Consider the following 19,947-nt stretch of genomic DNA (forward strand, 5'->3'; position numbering starts at 1 on the left):
CATACTTGTTTCACACATGTATGGAAGCACAATTATGCCTTTTTTTTCCTGTTACTTATGTGCTTTTGACCCATGAACAGCAAGTTGGTCCAAATAGCTTGTGCTAGCCTCCATGTTAGCGTGTAGGATAATGTTTTATATCTATAAAGACTGCAGTGCAAAGCTGCCACATATTGCTAACTGTATGCTTAATCTGTTTAATCTGTTTAAACATGCAGTTAACATAAAGTGAGTTTGAAATGGAGCGAGTTTAAGCCCACAGTCATAGTTCATGCTATACACCCATCAGTCAGTGTGTTTAACACAGAGGTGAAAAGGTGACGGACACTGTTGGTTTAGCTACTCTGACTGGCCATTGAGAAAGCAGAAGATGTTGCATGTTTTGGGAATTCTTGAGATCTCTTCATTGTCTGTGATGTCCTGGTACTCGATAACATTGTTCAGATGACTAAACCGTTTGACAGGCCTGTTTTTGTGTTTTCCCTTCCAAGGAATTTACCTCCCAGTAACACAACACCCTGTGCAATACTAATTCCAAGTTAAGGAACAAATCCATCCCCTGCTTTTTAGGTAATTAAATCTCTATTTTGGTATGATTTAAGGTTATTTACCAGGCTTGAACTGCTTGAATATGAATTAAAACTGGTAAAATAGTCCATTTACCTATTTCTATTCAAGAATTCCCAGTCAGTTTCATAGTTAATTGACAGTTTTGACTGCTCTGTGTTGGCATTTTTTGTTAAATATTCAGGAGTAGCAGTAATTTAGATATTTTTAAGAGATGCAGCAGCTTTTATTGTAAAGATTTGACAATATTCTTCCGATAAATTCTGTTTTTTTTTTTGCATTAGATTTTGGCGCCACAAGTCTGCATGGACTCGGTAGTTTTGGCATTAAGTCAGGTGTAATCTGACTAAAACTGACCCAAACAATGACTCAAGTCATGCAACTGCATCCTAAACAAATGATCCTAACTTCCAGGAATGTATAACGCCATCAACTGTTGTGGAACATGAACCAAAAACCCGTTTTACTTGTAGATTAAGAGCAAACTGGAGCGTCTTGCTCTGATAGTAGGAACATTTGAGAGCTAAACTGGTGTAGCAGGTGCAGCTTTTTAACTACCGATCATATGTAATTAGGAGAAACTAACATCATTCATCCCTTTTACTTGCAATGAGTTGACAGTACTGTCTGATCCCAGGTGACATTTACACCTTTTTGTCACAAAAATGCAGATATTCACTTTAAAAATGATCATTAAAACATCTCTTAGGCCACAAAAGTGAAAATGGACATGTAATCTACCTTTTAAGTCACTTAGTTGAGAATATACATTTAAAATGTTCTTTAATCTAAAGCTTTTGACACAGTTTATCCAGTTATGAACAAACCACAAAGCGTGGCATAAATCCATAAAACGCAGGTTACAAAAGACATCCTCGGAGAATATCTGTGTCACTACTTCTCTTTTCAGCTGAGCTCAGACAGAGTGACACAGCAGGATGGCAACAACAAAAGTCCACATTTCCAACACACCTTTGCAGCTTTTTAACGCCATCCTGAGTGACAGAAACCGTTGGGGTCATGTGACATCGATCACTTATGATTTTAAGTGAAAAAAAAGTTTCCACAAATGTGTGAATTAGCAATCGGTTAAAAAAAAAACCGAAATCTGTTGAAATGGAACAAAATGTGCGTGTTCGGTGTTTTGATTAGTCAACGTGTTACAAAATAGGTCGTATTTTCAACATGTGCGTGTTTGGGGAACAAACGGCAGCAGAGGCCACAGACACGGAGGATAACTCTTCTTTTAAAATTACTTTTGAAGTTTATTCAAAGAAAACAAAAAAAAAATTTAAGGAAAATACATGAATTCCTGTCATACACAGAGAAGGACATAAGTTAGAGAAGCATGGCAGAAACAGAGGAAAAACACGCCGCCTCACATCCAAGCCTGCAGGGAACGTTACTGCAATATTTCCATGGCTGAAGCAGCTTTATGCGAATACCTGAAAACGAACAACATGTATGTTCTTTATTGTTTTGTAAGTCGTGACCAAGTCGAGTGGAGTGGGAAAAAAATTAAATATCCAACAAAAATCGGGCTCAAAAAGCAGAAACAAAGAATTAAGGAACCAAGATGCTTTAAACATAAATACTGTGATGCACAAAAGTGTAACAAAACATCGTCTCTGTAAACATTTTCTCCACCTAGGGTGAGCGTAATAATATTAAACCACCTCAGTCGCATATTTACGCGTACACGGACTTACAGAAACAACAAAAACTATCGTTAAGCTTCTCAAGTAGCTCTAAAACTTAAGAATACACAACGCTTCAAGTGACTGTTTTTTTTTTTTCTTTTACCTTTTTAAAAACGATATCCAAGTAGTGGTTTTCATAACAATACACGTTTTTAAATGCTGCCCTCTTGGCACTTTCCCCCCCACCAAATATCCCCTTTTGGCTCATCCTTTACTTTTAGCCCATTGAAAATATCGATAATAAGTCAGTACAGCCACTCATCAAGGCCTCGATGCAGTAAGAGTTACACACCGGGTTCCACAGCATGTACGGCGCTCAGATAAGCGCGGCGGGATCTAAGCCGCCGCCGCCGCCGCCACACCGGGGGCTGCTCCTGTGTGTAGTCGTCAGGAGGAAAAACACACCAGCCTCACAAAAACATGTTTGAACATGAAGTCGGAGCACAAATCAGATTCCCCTTTGCCCCCTTTGTGAGTGAAAATGTGCAACCTTTGAGAGTGTCTGTGGAAAGGGAGGAAAATCCGGTTTGGGCTGTAGATCAATGCTGCAGGCGCTGCTCAGTCTTTCACATCTACAGACAACTTAAATAACATTTAGAGCGAGACATGAGGTCGGGGCACAGAAAGCTGTTCCCTCTTCAGGAGGAGGAGGAACAGCGCTGCTCTGAGCCTGTTTGGAGCCACTTTTGTCACAGTAACACTGAAGTCCAGAGTGTAAATGTTGAATTAACGAGATTTTAACGCCCCTCAGGATTCATTTCCACATAGATCGCCACAGCTGCGTAAAAGACTGCAAAACAACAGCGGAATAGAAAATATCTACACCTGACGTAGATGCTCTGCCTCCGCAGCTTTAATCCCAACTTGAAATCGAACATCTAGGATTGATCACTTGTGACAAAAAAACAAAAGAAACATCATCTCATGCCTTGGACCACCACACAGTAATAATTCTTTCTACATTCTTGACACGTAGTGCATTGAATACATACAAGTGATTTAAATGAAAGATGAAATGAAAGGAGTCCGCCTCCTGTCCTGACCGAGCGTGTACCTCTCTGCCATGTCCATCCTCAACTCTCCAACCACACATACCAAACTTTCTTTTCTACTTTTTCACCCCATTGTCTTCTTTTTTCTCCCCCCTACTTAATATCTAACTATTCACACAGTTCAAGTTTTTCAAATTGCGTCTTGGGGAAAGGGGGGGATGACAAAAGCTTAGATGAACTGTCCTGTACATAGACGCCTTTTTGTTAGATTTTATCTTCAGGATCACACCCACAGCACTTTCTTCACACACACACCTCACACTTTGGGTGGTTTCGGGGTAAAAAGCAAGCAGATTGTGGACTGTGGGAGGATGTGCATAAATGTTAAATTAAAAAAAAAAGTAAAAGACACGTTTAACTCCACAAAGTTACACTTATCTTCAAGGAATAATAATAATAATAATTAAAAAATACTATTCTGAAATCCACCACCTCTTTCATCACCCGTCCACAACATCTCCAGCCTTTAACCACACCCCCCCGCTTTGTCCTGTCAATCAGGCTCGTAATTAAACCTCAACATTAGGTCTCTTCCACCTGCTCGGCCCTCTGGCTCCGGGGCTTAACGAGTCACCCCTGGCGGATAGTTTCTAACCAGCATGTCAGCGGTAATTTCACCAAACAGAAGTACATTTATACACACTACTGTAGTATCGATACAGACTCTGACCACACCGGCCCCACGCTTGTAAGCAACAGCAGGGGGGGAAAATGGGCACAGGGGGACTCCCTCACAAGAGGCAGACCTGCAGAAAGGTGTAGCAGTAGTAGTAATAACAGCATTAAGCAGTACAAGTAGTTAGAAGACCTCAAGCTTACTGACCAGCCCAGGAGCACGAAAACTACGCAGAGGTACAAAATCTATCCCATCGTAATCTGATGAGCACCAAGAAAAGTAAGAGGAAAACAAACAGATGCTTGCCCCCTTTTCTTGAATTCACATTTGATTTATTTCTACTTCCTTTAATATAATATAACCATTGATTTAATTGTGGATGCGGGTCGTAACTTCGGGTCTTTCGGAGGTCGCTGTGTTGCGGCTCCAGAAGCTGAAGCTGTTGACTGCTCCCAAGGGCTGGTTGGTTAGTTGTACTTGTTCTCTCCTGGTTGACAAGACATCAATGGTGGGTTCTGAGATCCAGTGTTAGCAAGGGTGGAGGACAATGAGGAGGATGAGGAGAAAGAGGGCAGGGTGTTGGACATCTACCAGCTGAGCAGGTTGCTTCGGCCCAAAGTCATAAAGTAGACCTGGCTGGAGCCTCCGGAGCGTACAGAGGCGAAAAACACCTGAAGAAGAAGAAGCAGGCGAACGGAGGGTTTAATTTCACAGGAAATGTTGGAACTGAGGAAATGAAAATATACCAAAAAACCCTGATGAAGGAGGGGAATCTTTAATTTTATAATGCAGGAATAACTCATATATACAGCGGTAAAGACCTGCTCCATCATTTCCAGTACAGGTTGGGGGGGTGGGGGGGTGATTTACAAGTGTTTGCTGGCCTATTTGGACAAACGGGAAGTAAAATTCAGAAAACAGAAGAGAAACTTGAGCAGTTCGAGGTGACTTCCACACAGGCTGAGCAAATGTGAGCTTCTCTTATGCCCAACCTCAGCTGTGCAGAGAACGATTTGAACATGTTTACTGAGGAAACCGGAGCCGCTCATTAAGTAACTGTGGTCTAAAGGTGGGGGGGGGTCTCACCTTGTCATTTCTTTCACAGAGGAACTTGAGTCTCTGGGCCCTCTTGTGCATGAAGACGCCGTCTAGATGGCCAGTCTCCACAGAGCGGATCTCTATGGCCTTCTCGCCCCACCCCATGATCTGGTTGGAGCGAATGTAAGCTGGAGAGAACACAGATGTTTAAAAAAGGTGCGGTTCGTCTGCTAAACGCATCAGAATGATGACAAGAACACAGAAACGTGTGATTTAAAGGGTGGACGCAGGTCACTGAGGAGTGGGTTGGTGACTCACCCACTGAGGTGGGCATCTCCCCCCACTGCAGCACCACATCCTTGGTGATGCGTCCGTACGTGTTGACATAAACCCCCTCGTCCTCGTAGCACACCAGGAGTTCAATGCCGTCAGTGTTGGGCAGGATGATGATTGCATGAGATTGGATACTGGTCTGGATCTGGAGACGCAGCACGCCGTGCCGGTTAGAAAGCGAACCCGTTTCTCTGGATTCATGCTGTGATGAATACTGTGGCGGTTAAGATGCAGGACACTCGGAGACTTACGTGTGTGGGCAGGTAGATGTCGTAGACCGCCCCGGAGTCGACATCCACGGCGTGAAAGCCTGAGTACGAGCCGTAGATGACCTTTAACCTTTGGCCCTCCTCCACAGTCAGGTCGACCAGCAGGGGTTTATGCACCAGGTCACCGAAAGACTGAGGAGCACAGATCCGAAAATGTTCATCTTTGCAGTTTCTGTAGCTCTCCTCGGTCAACAATATGCTTTCAGTTACTGAAATACAAGATCCCCGATGAGTCATTTACCTTGAAGGCCATGAACTTGTGGTAGGGTTTGGGCGCCCAGGCGTAAACCTCCACCGAGTTCTTCAGAGCCAAAACCAAAAACTTGATCCTCTCATATTTCACTGGGGAAATCAAAAGTAAATGCATCAGATGGTTTAAATCATGAGACTTTCAGATGAATCTTTGAGATTTCTTGGTCTGATGCAGCATCAATAATCCCACCTTCTGCTCCACATTAAGGTGGAGCAGACACTTTGCTTATCTGCCGTCCCCCTTCGACACTGGGGCCTTTTTTAAGTTTGAACAACAGATTTTTATTGGGCATTTTAAGGCTCAATCCCTCCATCTTGCAGTTAAGTGGTGAAAGCAACATCGATGAACTGCAGTCCATCAGGTGTTAAAGCTTTAATCACCTCGATCCAGGTGGGATTATTTGAACTGCTTACACCTGGACATCATCCAGTCTCTTTCAGCCTCTTGTTCTGTTCAGCTGTGGTTGTTTCTAAATGTACTTTATGAATAAATTAGATTTAATTTGGGGCTCAAAGCCACTGTAACTTCTCCAAAAATTAATTTAAAAAGTCTATGGAAGCCAAAAGCAGTCAAAAGATCATTCCTCCTCTTTGGTCCAACCTCGGGATGGATGACTAAAGATAACAGGAAAGTTTAATACATCCATTTGTTCTCGTAAGTTTCGGACAGCTCTGTACTTTCCACAAGTGTTGGCTCAGAAAATTAATGAAAGTGCATGAATTAAACTCCTGGACAGGAAATAGATTTCTTGACTGACGGTTTCAGTCAAAAGAATGGGGTTTCCAACAGGAAGTGCCAATCTTTGCAAAGTGGCACCAAAAGCACCAAGGACATTCTGTATTTTAGACAGGATTGTGTAGTTACATGTTTCCTCCAATGTCTTTACTGGATTATTACTTAATCGAGGGCTTTCTTTCCACCATTTATCAACGGCATGCTTCTCTGATAAACAACATGTATCATAGATTGGGGTTTTAAACTTGGAGTCTCCCGTTTGAATCCTCACGGTGGGTTTTACATCTGCTGGGAAACCAGCTTTCGTAACAGATCAGGGGTTAAATACTGATGTTTTTAAATGTGTGGGTAGACATGCCACCTATTACATTACACCCTTTAGCCATCTCATCCTCAGCGTGTCTCCAAGCACTAATTTAGCCGCAGCGACTCATCTGTTCGACTGTATTTGCACACAGACGTGCAAGGAGATTAAATGCAAAATATGTTCCTAACTGGAACTGATGCAGTTGGCTGTAATGACAAAGTTTGCATCTTGAAGCACAGTTCTTACAACATCACTCACCAACTTTGTAGTGGACGCAGCCCTCCAGGTCTCCCACGGTGGTCCAGCCCTGTTTCTTCTCCACCTCGGGGTCATTGTGCAGGATCTTGTTCCTCAGCCAGGACAGGTAGTACACACGCAGCTTGTTCTTTTTACCTGTTATTGATGAAGAGGAGGAGACTTTTACTCTCATTCAAACATCAAAATCTTATCCAGCGGCACAAAGAAATGTGCAGAAACATCAACCCGCTGCCACCTTTTAGCCCCTGATCCAAACCACAAGCTGAAGTGTGTTAGTCAAACCATTCAGTTGCTCTTCTCAGGCACCTGAGAAGTGTAACGAGCATGTATTTATGTACATTTAGTTCAAAATGAAAAGAAAAGCTGATATTCAGAAGGCCTTTAGAGCACAATAAAGCCCTTTTTTTTTACATTTTCCCATATGTCATCAGGTACGAGGTGTTTGTTTAAACCGTCTCCTGGCAACCTGATTACATAAGACCGTCTGGATGTCGTCTTAGAAAGGATTTCTCACAGCACATATGGTTTGACATACTATCCATGACGCTTAGTTTTACATGTCGCTAATGCAAATGAGTTTCATTCAAGGAAATGGACGTGCGTGCAACTCTGCGGCATTTCCTTCCATCATGGAAAGCTCAAATGTGTGTCGGTATTACACAGCGTCCACATAATGTGGCGTTTCCCAACATCCGGTTAGCTCAAAATATATGTTGTGACATTTATGACTGCACTGCTTGTGTGTGCGACATTGAGAAAGAGGAGAAGTGCGACTGTGGATGCACTCTCAGTCTGAGAAAATCTCAAATAAATGTCTGACTCTGTGAACGAAATAATGCAGAAATTAGCACGTTTTGTTGCATTTGCAAGAGTTCCAACAAGTCAAGAAGTAGACGAAAGAAAGCCTCACGACAGCAGCTCGATTAAAAAAGAGGGTCAATTGATTTTCAGTGTTATAATTGAGTCAAACAAACAAAAGTATCGGGTGTATTTGGCATCTGTGGGGATATACCCGATATAGTGACCAGGACATTGAGACCCTCCAGGACGTCCATCTGCTGGAAGCGCCGTCGGTTGATCAGAGGGTAAACCTTCCCCTGGCCGCTGCGATCCAACAGCATCAAGCCGCTCTCCGTTCCCACCAGCAGGTTGACTCCTACACACACACACACACACACACACACACACACACACACACACACACACACACACACACACACACACACACACACAAACAAACCCAATGAGCAGATGTGGAAACCCAGAGCCCAAACTTTGAGGCATGTTCCCACGATGTGGGCGAGGTGTGAAGGATCTGAGGCACACTTTGCTGCAGGACTTTCCTGGATTTTTTGCTTGTTTTGCTGCTGTTATTTATGGGATGTTAGTTATTTGTGTTCTTAATCACACGACCTTTTGGTTGTTTAAGAGGAATGTGTTCAGTATAAACGTCACAAACAAATGGCGATGCGTCAGGAACTGGGAGAGATTGGACTGTGAGTTCCCCCTCTGCTTCTCAGAGTTAAACTCTAAATAAAACAACTCCGATGTGATTAAAGTTAATTTTATTATACACAGTGTCCCTCAGTTCAGGGCCCCAGCATGTTTGGGACAGAGTGATGGTGGGTACATTAAAGCAGCCATGTTTAGTCCCTTTAAGTTTCTTCTTCAGCATATAGAAGTCGTGCTAAACTGGATTTGTTCTGAGAAACTCTGGTGCTGCCTCAGCAGGATGTTTGGGATCATTATCTTGTTGCAGGATGAAGCTTTGGAGGCATTTACTGGACCTTGAACAGATCAGATGTTTCTATCCAGCTCAGAATTCATTGTGCAGCTCCATCATGGGTGAAGATAAGTGTGGCAGCCATGCATGCCCACACCATAACACCTCCACTCCATGTTTAACAGAGGAGCTGCCCTGCTGTGGATCTTAGACACTTCCTTTTGGTCTCCACACTCTGATGCAGGTTCATCTGGACCTCGTCTGTCCAGAACACATTTTTCCAGAACCCTGCAGCTCCTTTAAGGACTTTTTGGCAAACTGTAATGTGTCCATCCTGTCTTTGTGGCTAACTAGTGGTTAGCATGTAGCAGTGTAGCCTCTGTGGATGATGGTCTCTGACAAAGACACACCTGCCTCCTGAGGACTGGTTCTGATCTGTTGGGCTTTTGAGGATTTTTCTTTAGCCAGTGGTCCCAAACATCATGCTGCCCTGAAATGAGGGGGCCTACGTAAGTGCACTGTATGTTTAGATTGGAGCTTTATCAGAGCTTTGCTGCCACCCAGTGGTGAAACTTGGGCATGTTGCAGGGTTAGAGTTTACTAAAACATCTAAAGAAGAATAAGTTGTTCATTAAGTTGCATGTTAAATATCTCCTAAAGCAGCAAGTCTGCTGGCATTTGACCTAAAATTAACTGTTGTGCTGTAAATTTGGTTCCCATTGTCCCTCTGGCTTCCTGCTGTCCCTGTCCTCCACTCACATGCAGCACAAATACTGGCTGTAATGTCTGTAACTGGCTGTAACTGCAGTGTTTCCTCTTTGCTCAGGGAAACAGATTCATTAACGCTTACCCCACAGTGCAGCACACAGGATCTCGGAGTTGAACCTCTTCTTGTACTTGCGAATCTCTGGCGTGTCACTCTGAGGGCGAGTGTTGACCGGGTTAACGTTGACCACAGAGCCTTTCCTAGAGGGGTCTGCTCTCAGCGCCTCCGCCAGCCGGGCGTCGTTCCCATAGCCTAAAAGGTCAAAGGGAAGGGCTTAGGTAGGATGTAGAGTTTACCGGGCAGGGTGAGGATCAGTCAAACGGTCAGCGTTAGTCACTGGAGTTTTGTTTTGTCTGAAACTGAAGGTTGATAAAGTTCTTTTCAAGCTGCATCTGGAAACAACGGCGATTTAATCATTATAGAAGTTACTTTGTGGGGTTCCAAGGCACCTGTTCCTTAAACTAACCCTGATTTTAAAGCATTTAGCTGAGAGCTCTTTAGGTGTTACATAGACTGAGATGTTTGAGCGCTGAAACCTCAGGAAGTTAATCGCTGTTTCTCTCCTAAGTTGTGAAATCTGGACATCTGCAGGCAAACCAAATCTGTGATTAGATGCACAGCAAAGAATCTGATATATCTCGGGGGTCAACAGCTGGTCGCCAGCTGCAGCAGGAGAGGTAATGGCTCAGCATGCCGCAGTCTTTAACATTTGGCCTCGATTACGGAGGGATGATGGGAACAGGTGGACCATCGTGATAACAAAGTGTGTTTGGTACGAATGTGAACTTTCCTGGAAAGGTTTCCCATGCTCAGCGCAGCTGATGGATCAGACTTTAAGAGTAAAAGCTCCATCTCTGACCTTTAAACTGAAGCAGTTAGATGTTCTAGAGGACAATATTATATCAAATTTCTTCCAAATATACATACAGCTCTTGGTCAAACGCATCCAAAGTCATACATCTATTTAAGTTTAATTTATGCATGGTGTTCTAAAGCCAGTCTGTGTGTGTTCTTCTGCCTTCAACATCATCAGTTATAGTTTATCCTTAGTGTTTACTCCTTTAAAGAGTCACCAGAACTCATCGGTTCCCAACTCGAAAACAAAGAAAAACTAAAACTATGAGCACTTCCAGACCTGATCTGCATAAATCTGACCGTAACCAAACATGACCGAATGAATACTGACAGCTTACACATCCTAATCTGGCATTGGATGTGCTCTTTAGAGGAGTCCGACAGATGGAATTATTCAATCAATAAATAACGACCTGATTCAAACTTCCTCTGAGCCAAACGAGCAGAAAAAAGACTGCAGTATTTCAGCTTTTTATCCAAGTTTGCTCATTCAAAGCAGGCAGCACAAAACGTGTCCTGAGGTGAGGAAAAAGGCTGTTTTGGACTCCTTTCAGCACACTTGTTGTGCCGTGATGAATAGTTATGGGAATATTCCATGTTGTAAGGAAGCTTTGACTCTGACAACCTGACTTGATGGATTGTTCCACCTCGTGCAGATTATCCCCTGAACTCATAAATAGTCTTTTCTTTGTCTGTAGAGCAGCTCAGTGACTTTCAGCTCACTGCAATGTGAAGCTTTTCCCGTGTAGTGTTGAAAGTTTGGTCCCATTCTTTACAAATATCAATCTAACAAGCAGACAACGTCTTTGGATTTTTGCTTTGCTCAGACAAAATGTTCTGAGCATCTGTTACACTAACACCTGCGTTAGTTAATTTCAGTTGAAGGGATACAAAGACACCTACCGACATTGTTAAGGGCGCTGCCGGTGGATGGAGAGACTTGGAGGAGGCGTGGGTCAATGAACGGAGTGAAGGAGGAAGAAGACTTGTGTTTCTGCATGTTGTTACTAGACTGACTCTACAGAGAGGTAGAATAAGAGTTAATGGTGACATTCCAAAGTTATTTTGAGAGACCAAAAATGTGTAAAAACATGGATAAAGACCCACAAACATGACAGCAAACTCAGGTTTCTGTATATGTTTCATGCAAATACGCTGGACAACAATTCAAAGGGTAAAATAATGACGGAAAAAGGCAAAAACAGAGTCGGAAGGGTTAAAAATGAATAAATCAATGTTGATCAGGCAAAAAAAAAACAACACGAAGGTGGGGAGAAATGTTGCTATGAAAAAGTATTTCCATGGGGAGCATACTTGCCGTTTGGATCCTAACTGCTCTGTGTGCTATGACCTAATGTCTGGGGAATGCGAGAGTACGACCCGTTTGCTGAAAATAGGCAACATCAAGGAAATAAAATGAGTTTGAAGTTTTTGGGGGAATGATTGTAAAACCACAGAAACAGTCGAATGATGCTGGGACTGCAGCTGTAAATCTTTCCACTGAAGACATTGGATTTGATCCGAGTGCTTTCACACAACACGATAAACGGGATAGTCTGAGGGCGTTAAAATGAACAGGAGCTTTTAGGAAAAAGATGGCGGCCACTAGAGGGCACTCTACCCAGTTCAGGACATAATAACTGATTTTATCACCCCGCCTAACTGAATGTATGAAATGAATCCGTTCCACATCGGTTTTATTCTCGTGGCGAGCTATGGGGATTTCAACCGCTGCGTTCACACCTTTCAACATTTCAAGACACCTGAGCTGTCGCCATGTCAGGGCTGGGAGACATACCTCTGCGAGGATGCCGAGCTTTTCCAAGGGACTCTGGGGGGACATGGAGGAGGGACTGGCGAGACTGGAAGAGGAAGGGGAGTTGGATGCAGAGGAGGAGGGGGAGGAATGGTGGCTCTGCTGGATCAGGTCTGGGAGGTGGTGGATGCGACCAGCAAAGCCGTTCCTGTCCGAGTGATGATGGTGAGGATGGTGGTGGTGGTGGTGTGGGCTGGGGGTGCGGAGGATGAGCCCCTGCCCCGACGCTGAGCCGGGGCTTGGGGCGAAGCCTGCGAGCAGGCCAAGGGTCTGCGTTTGGCCCGGGCCGGGGGGCCCACGCTTTCTGTTGTCACCTGCACTCTGGAAGTAGAAAGAGGGGTAGACGACTTTGGGTCTAGATGTGTTCCTGATGAGTTCGGGGGAAGGGAACGTGTTCGCTAGAGCAAAGGGCCAACTACAGTGGCTACTCTACAGGTGGAAAGAAAACTCGTGTTAGATAACACTGAACTCATTTTGTGGCATAACTGCTTCTGTTTCAGTAACTCCAACCTGGACTTAAATGTAGCAGAAGACCTTTAGTGGCTGTCGGTCACAGTATGCAGGAACAGAAGATGGTCAACAGGGTGTGCAAACAGAAAGGATGAACACAAACAAAAGGTGCGTGCTAATGATGGGCGGGCGGGCGGGTTTTCTCTCTCAGCCAGTACCTGTCTGACAATCAGCGTGCTGTCTTTGCAGGGAGTTGACCCCGCATCGCTTTCCCCCTCATCGTGAACGATCATGGTTTTCACCGACTCCGTTTCTCCGTTACTCAGCCTGGAGGAGCTGTGGGAGGGAAGCACAGAAATGTGATGATTACGCGAGGAATCTGCTCCTCTCTGGTTCTCCGGACCTGTTCATCGGTAATACATACACAGCTCTGGAGTCCTCCGGTCCGGAGGTCGACTCTTCTCCCGGCTCCTGGTCCACCTCTTCGTCATCATCCTCATCTGTGGTGTCCGAGTCTTCGCTGGAGGACGAATAATCCGTCACCTTGTTTTGGGGGCGAACATCATCCACCGCACGCAGTTCCTTGGCCAGAGCTGTCAGGTCCTAAAGGTTGTGAGGTAAGCGGTCGTTTTACTCAACTGAAATCACCTGTTTTCCCTCATTCTGCTGTGGAGTTTTGCCCTTTTCTTCATCAGTGCATTTTCTATGCAAGCCATGAATTTTCTTTAGTAAAGCAGGAAACTGAACGCTGCTGGAGAGGAAGAGTGGTTACAAACGTATGCCAGCCAATGAGAAGCCAACACGAGGAGCAAAGCCAAACAGAAAAGCCAGGGAACGGATGACCGTACAGCCGATGCTCTCCCAGCTACTGAAGGTGAGGTTAGTGGATTAATTCTACCAATGAAACAACTGTTAGAGGTGCAAAGATGAAACAGGAAATCTTCTGTAAAGGTTAGAAAAGGCATGAGTTAAAACGGCAGTCGTCCAGCCAGAGAGACCAGTAGAGAGGAATCAGAGAAGAAGTAGAAAACCCATCAGCCGGTGAGCGCAGTCCAAACATGAGAACAACCGCTTCTCAAAGTCCGATTTGCTAGCTCTCAGTCATTCCATGCCCAATCATCTCTCACAGCCCAGATTTCACACAACCTCACAGCAGCACACCATCGTGTTGGCACACAGAGTTCTACATCTACATCTATGCCAGCTAGAGAGCCACAGTACCGACTATTCAGCTCGAGTCAACTCTCACCGCTGGTCTGTTCGGCCTGACCAAGTCCTTCCTCTCTTCTGGCTTTTTCCCAGCATTCTCTGGTCGCTGGAGGGGTGAACCCTCCGATTTGGAAGAGGCTGAAGGAGGTGGAGGCGGTAAGGTCAGTTTTTTTCTTGAATTATAATGTTGAGGGGAAAAAATAATCTTCAAATTCAAAGGTGTTTGATTTCTTTTTCAAATCTAAATGTTTCTTAAGCTCCTTGACTGAAGTGGAGTTATGTGCAACTGTTTGACTCACAGCGGACCCTGAACCTCTCTCCAGAGCCACAGTGAGAACCGGGCTGAGAGCTGGAGTTACTGGAGCTGCTGGAGGAACTGGAGCCTCCGCTGCCACTATTACTGGTTGTTCTGGGAACCAGTTTCTCCACTCGTTCCCACAGAAGCCGAGGCTCTGCTGAACTGCAGAGGCAACAGACACCAGAGTCAGGACAACTGCAGGGAAAATCATTTAAAATCCTCTAAAAGCTGCTCATCGGATTCTTTGGTGTGCTTAAAGTAATAATTCTGCCATAGAAGTAACCCTCAGATTCATTTCTTTAAACAAACATGGGGAATGATACCGTACCAAAGTCATTCTCATGAAATCATTTCAGGGTTTTTGGAAAACTTCTGTTTTCCGTGACTCATTGAGCGATAAATACATCAGAGGCAAAAAGGTACAAGAAGGTTATCATAGTGATTCTGGGGGAAATAAACCCACGTATCAGACGGTTTACCTGGCAACGTTTCGGTGCATGGCATCCCTGCTGTGGGAGGCATTGCCGTGGCGATGAGGCGAGTCTCGCCTCGACAACACTGGGGACCTTGACGTTGTCCTGACAGGAACCTTTTATGATAAAAACAATGACCAGCTTACACAGACGGACCCTCTTGGCGTTGTTGTGCATCAGTGTACAGCGAAAAATACAAAACATGTTTCAGTCTCCCACCATCCGCCATCACAACCTGCTGTACTTCGCCACAGTGGCTTATCGTCACTCCAACTAGACAAAAGTAGAAGCAGGTTTGTTGAAAGCGAAGCAAAGACGAGCTACACTTCTCCGGAGAGGCTGCCCTCTCCACCCGACAGTTTTCTCTAACCGCTGCACCCAGAGCTCCACAGTATGACACAGCTGCCACACCAGCAGTCACTAAATGAGTCGTGAAAAGGCAGCACAAATCATTTTGTAGCATCCAAAGCGCAGAGCAACACAACCCGGCAGAGCAGAGCTTCTGGAAATGATTTAGCTTTGTTTACTTGAAGGTTTGGTAGTATCATCATCCTGTTTTTCACTCTGAAAGGACTCTGGTGAGGTCTAATTGTTTTTATTGAGCCTCGACTTATGACAGATTCTCCCCTGGTGGACAACTGGCTGCTTTTAGATCTTTCCGACTAATCTCACATATATGTATATATATACATATATACATATATATATATATATATCTCAGAAAGACATTGAACGTCTTGTGTATTCTGGTGGGGAAAGCTGCACTGATCTCCTCTTCAGGAGATGTTTTTATGTCCTTTTGTGGGTAAACTCTGGTGAGACAAAGAAGAAAATGACACATATAGACAGACTGTCTCAGTAACCACAGCTGGGTTATAAAAAGCTCCCAGACTGATTGTCGTGGTTCTTCTCAACAGTTAGCTAACCTCCTTTGTGCCAACACATCACGTGGAATGATGCTAGCTTCCTCTTTCTTTATCTGCTAAGTTTAGACTATTTTTCTTCACTTGAATCAGGCAGGAGGTGGAAAATATGAACCCTTTAATGTCCTGATCTACTGTGTTCAGCATCTTATTCAAAGGTTTGATGTAAACCTGCCTGAATCATTTCTACCACTCTGTTTGGTTATGAAATGCTAAAAGGAAGCATGTGTTATGCATCATTATCATGCAAAAAAAGAAAAGAAAAGAAGAAGAAAGTGAGGACATTAAAGGGTTAAAGAGCCACATTTGTTAATAGAAAATTGTCAAGTCTCAACTACGGCTACCAGACTACACCGAGGCTCCCCCTTCCTGTCCTTACCCTCGGCGGGGCCTCCTCTGAAGGGGCCTTTTCGTGGGGTAAGGGTCTGGGATGGGTTTGTGGCTCAGTACGTGCAGGCGCTGATGATGCTGATGGTGGTGGAGGTTGATGGTGTTGGTGGGAGTCATGGCTGTTGTGAAGATGAAGGTTTTCAAAGCTAGGGGCAAGCGGCTGTCTGAAGGGACGCGACTGTGACACAACAGGTGCGGCTGAAGTGGACGAGTTTGACGAGGCCACACTGCTGCTGCTCTTTAAAGCAGCCAGATGGGAACGGACCTTCCAGACAACAGAAACAGAGCACAGTGGGGAGCACAGGTCAGTCTGCATGCATACTCAAACAGGGATGTGGGGGGGCGGGGCTCAGGGTACCTTTAGGGGCTGGGCAGATTGGAGCCTGATGAATCTTTAACATTAGCCTCGTTCAGATGGGGAAAACGTAGCATTTCTAGTTTAAACTATGACTTAATGCAGAATGAGGTACTGAGAATAAAATAACTGTTTTTAATCCTTTTAGAAGAGTTTTTCAGGTTGATCATTCGATGCATCGGTCTCATTTAAAAGAGAATGACTTCATGCTACATTGGGTCTGTCCTTTAACTCCTGTTAGCTGACATCTGAACTGTTTTCCCGTATATTAATCCTTTATTTCCCCTGCAGCTGTCACAGATAAAAATGTGAGGGTATAAGGTCCGTCTGTGAGGGGCTACAGAGACGTCAACAGTGGTAAAAGCTCCTCTGAAAGCTTTTCAGTTTGATACGACCTGGTCCGACGGAGCCAAAGTTAACAACCGGTGTTGTATAAAACTCTGGATTACATTTACTCTGCAGCAGCTGTTTCCAGATGTGACTCCAACTACAACAAAGTCTCTGTCTAATCAGCTGCTGCAGCGTGTGATCTAATGATGGAGACATTTTTCCTTCAGTAGCACACAGTAAAATGATACAGCTCCAAATCCGTGCAGAGCCCCTAAAGACCCCACGTGCAACAGGACAAGAAATTAAAGTAGTCACGTTTTACCCGTTTGTTATTCAGGCCGCGCCTTTTCAGAGGCGTATCAATTAAAAAAAAGAGCAGCCAAGAGCATCAAAGGGTGTCATGTGATACTTTTGATTTCTGGGAGTGACACATAAAGACGATGAATGAAACCTGAGGCAAATATGAAGTCCGCCTTCTTTTAAACCTGTGAGTAAAATTAATAGTATTATGAAAGCATGAAATGATCTGGCATGCATAAAAGGTCACACAGCATGCGCACGTTCATGTCGGGGGCAACAAGCATGTGACTTTGACTGGCTTCACCAGTAGAGGTGTTGCATTAGCTTAGGTTAGCAGTCATGCTAACAGTCAACTCTTTTTATCCCTAAATGGAGACAATTCGAGCTTTATTTATGGACTGGAAGCGGGATCCAACCCCACGAGATCAGGTTCTACAAGCAGTTCTCGTGGTGATTTAATTATGTTTCATCAGATTAGCTCAGCACACGAAGCAGTGTTAAAACACACAAAACCATATCTGAGCCCGACGACGACTCGCTAATGAGAGAAAACTGATAAATCTACTTTACATTAAGCATCATCACCCGCATCCCTCCGTTTAACCAAGTTACAGCACAAGTTACAGCATAATTTCATCTGTGTGACATGCGGCTTCTGTGAACTGTGTTTTTCATGCAAAGCAGGTTCGATCCCTCCATGGGAAGTGACTAATTAGGCCTGAGTCACTCTGCTGCTCTCATGAATTACAGATGTTTTTCAGCACCAGCACATGATGACAAAGTACAGCGTGTGGAGCAGAGATGTACAAACCCCCAACATAAATATTCACAAGCTCACAGCAACCTGGAACCCATCAACTATTATCTGAGCCTCGTATCCAGCCAATGAAGCAATAAAACATGGTTATACGATCAAATTGCAGCCTGGCCGGTGCATTTCTTTGTTCTCCACAGATCCTGACTGTTAAGAAACGAAGCCTGTTCAATGAGGACTGGTCAAAATAACAAAGGTTCTGGTACCAAAGTCTTGTCCTTTGTTTGCAGATTCTGCACACTCACGTGCACTTTTACAGCAGACATAATGTTCATTTGGTGAATATACTTCTGTTTGCTTTTCAGAGAGCTCAAGCTACACTAACAGCAGCCTGTTGCAGTAGCTGTGGTCATACGACACCTTTTATTCGTGTCTTTTTGAGTGTTTTTCAGTGAAAATGCAGGTTTTGTTCCTATGACATCTGCTATGAGTCACAGTGACGGTTTGTTCATATGTAGGAGCAACCGACTGAGCTTTCCAAGCCCTAATTTATGCCCCAAAAAGAGAAAGTTTAAACCACATCTTCCCTTGATCGTCCTGAGGAGCGTGAGATCTGATGAGCTTAGACTGTTGATGAGGAGTCGAACACCTCTCTTCAACTGTCCAACAGCCTGTCAACTAATCTTTTCAATGCTATTTATTTCCCCCAATAAACTATTCTCAAACAGTTTAATTCCCCCTTGGAGGATTAAATTAAATTCTGCATATATCAGCTTAATAAGCAAATGGTTAATTTGAGAAAAGAGGTTAGAATCGTTTCATTTTTATAGCCGTGAAAAATAAAATTTAATTTGGATGAAAAACCTTTTAGCAGCAACATCAGGCTTCCTGGTGTCATAAAAAACTGTCTAATAGTCAAATATATTAGTAGTTTGAGCTGAAACAGAAGTGATGACGAGCAGCACACGGCTGAGACGACCTCAGAGTTTAGCTTAAGATAAAAATCAATGAAAAGCAGCACATGATAAATGCTTCGTAGCATTGAGCAAACACACAACTGTTCCCTTTAAAATCACCTGAAAGGGAACATTAATGAGAGATTATGATGATAAACAAGATTAAAATTCAGATTTCAGTCTTACTCACATCATTTAGTTATTGCTGCAAAATCAATCATTTATCTGTTCATTGTTAGTTTCCTGAATCTAAATCTGATTCGGCAGCTTTAAAGGTTGATTAGGCTCAAAACAGTGAAGCTCAGTCTCCGGCGTTTCAATTTAGAAGTAAAGTTCTCCTCCAGTCGGGTGCAGGAGACATCAAATAACAAGCATATCAATGCAGAAGTACCGGGTCATATAAGCAACTTAAACAGAGCAGTTTTAACCTCGTGGAGCCTCTTCACGTCTCCATCAGAAAGCCTTTCAGTGAATTACAGCAGCTGCGTCACTCAAGGAGGGGAAGCTAATCCTTACCTGTGGTTCCACAGGCCGGTGCATGGCGGGCGCCTCAGAGGCCGGGTTCCCATTGGGGTACGACGACTCGGAGCGCGGCGGCACCGGAGGCTGCTGGGGTTTGGTCTGAGCCGACTGAGGAGAACCTTGGATGTTCTTCCGATACCGCTCGTCGGCCTAAAAGAGGACAGGCATATACAGGTCAGTGCATAACGAGGACAGGAGCCCTCAGACGGCGGCGGGGTGTGTTAGTTTTCTCCCTCAGAGGAGAGGTGGTTTGTACGAGCAGCAGCACATCCGAAGGGCATCTGGTGACGCAGGCACACCAGCAGGAACAACAAAGCACCTTCTGAAGGGCAGCCGTGTTATTTTCCACCATCCTGCTAAAAGCACGACAGCACCACGACCAGCAAGACTGTCATGCATCTTTCATGTAGAGAGAACGTTTACTGGAGATAAAGGAGAGGCCAGGACAGCGATTCCCAAAGGAGCTTTTTCTTTTTTAAACAGTCTGGGGGTTCATTGGGGACGTCAGAGTCATCCTAATCTTTACGTCTTAGGTACCTTTTCCTCAAATAAATGTTGAGATCTGTTTTATTCTGCTATAAAAAGAGGATTATCTTCTCGATGTGTGTGTTGCCTCATGAAACAAACACCCGACTCACTCCTAAACAAAAGAAAAATACTATTTAAAAAATGCTTTGACTCTAAATCCTTTGCCTTCCA

The 19,947-nt window shown here is 44.2% G+C and overlaps 1 protein-coding gene across 5 annotated transcripts in view; it reads right to left on the reverse strand.

Moving 5' to 3' along the window:
- Window positions 1-1,790: 1,790 nt before the first annotated feature.
- The window catches only part of map4k4 (mitogen-activated protein kinase kinase kinase kinase 4), an 81,612-nt gene continuing 63,455 nt past the window's right edge, over window positions 1,791-19,947 (reverse strand). The window contains exons 16-32 of one of the 5 annotated variants that reach the window (XM_072397477.1): window positions 19,243-19,398; window positions 16,021-16,296; window positions 14,725-14,834; window positions 14,247-14,407; window positions 13,988-14,085; window positions 13,163-13,341; window positions 12,957-13,074; window positions 12,271-12,609; window positions 11,376-11,490; window positions 9,702-9,869; window positions 8,141-8,284; window positions 7,129-7,263; window positions 5,817-5,917; window positions 5,558-5,707; window positions 5,292-5,451; window positions 5,022-5,161; window positions 1,791-4,606 (exon numbers count right to left, since the gene is read on the reverse strand). In XM_072397477.1, the coding sequence (XP_072253578.1) occupies window positions 4,523-4,606; window positions 5,022-5,161; window positions 5,292-5,451; window positions 5,558-5,707; window positions 5,817-5,917; window positions 7,129-7,263; window positions 8,141-8,284; window positions 9,702-9,869; window positions 11,376-11,490; window positions 12,271-12,609; window positions 12,957-13,074; window positions 13,163-13,341; window positions 13,988-14,085; window positions 14,247-14,407; window positions 14,725-14,834; window positions 16,021-16,296; window positions 19,243-19,398 (2,634 nt within the window). In that variant the 3' untranslated portion in view covers window positions 1,791-4,522. The remainder of the gene's footprint in view (window positions 4,607-5,021; window positions 5,162-5,291; window positions 5,452-5,557; window positions 5,708-5,816; window positions 5,918-7,128; window positions 7,264-8,140; window positions 8,285-9,701; window positions 9,870-11,375; window positions 11,491-12,270; window positions 12,610-12,956; window positions 13,075-13,162; window positions 13,342-13,987; window positions 14,086-14,246; window positions 14,408-14,724; window positions 14,835-16,020; window positions 16,297-19,242; window positions 19,399-19,947) is intronic. The other 4 variants (XM_072397479.1, XM_072397478.1, XM_072397480.1 and 1 more) reach the window with 4 other exon arrangements.

The sequence above is a fragment of the Leuresthes tenuis genome, unplaced genomic scaffold, assembly GCF_036924035.1.
Source record: "Leuresthes tenuis unplaced genomic scaffold, fLeuTen1.0.hap1 SCAF_12, whole genome shotgun sequence".
Taxonomy (NCBI): domain Eukaryota; kingdom Metazoa; phylum Chordata; class Actinopteri; order Atheriniformes; family Atherinopsidae; genus Leuresthes; species Leuresthes tenuis.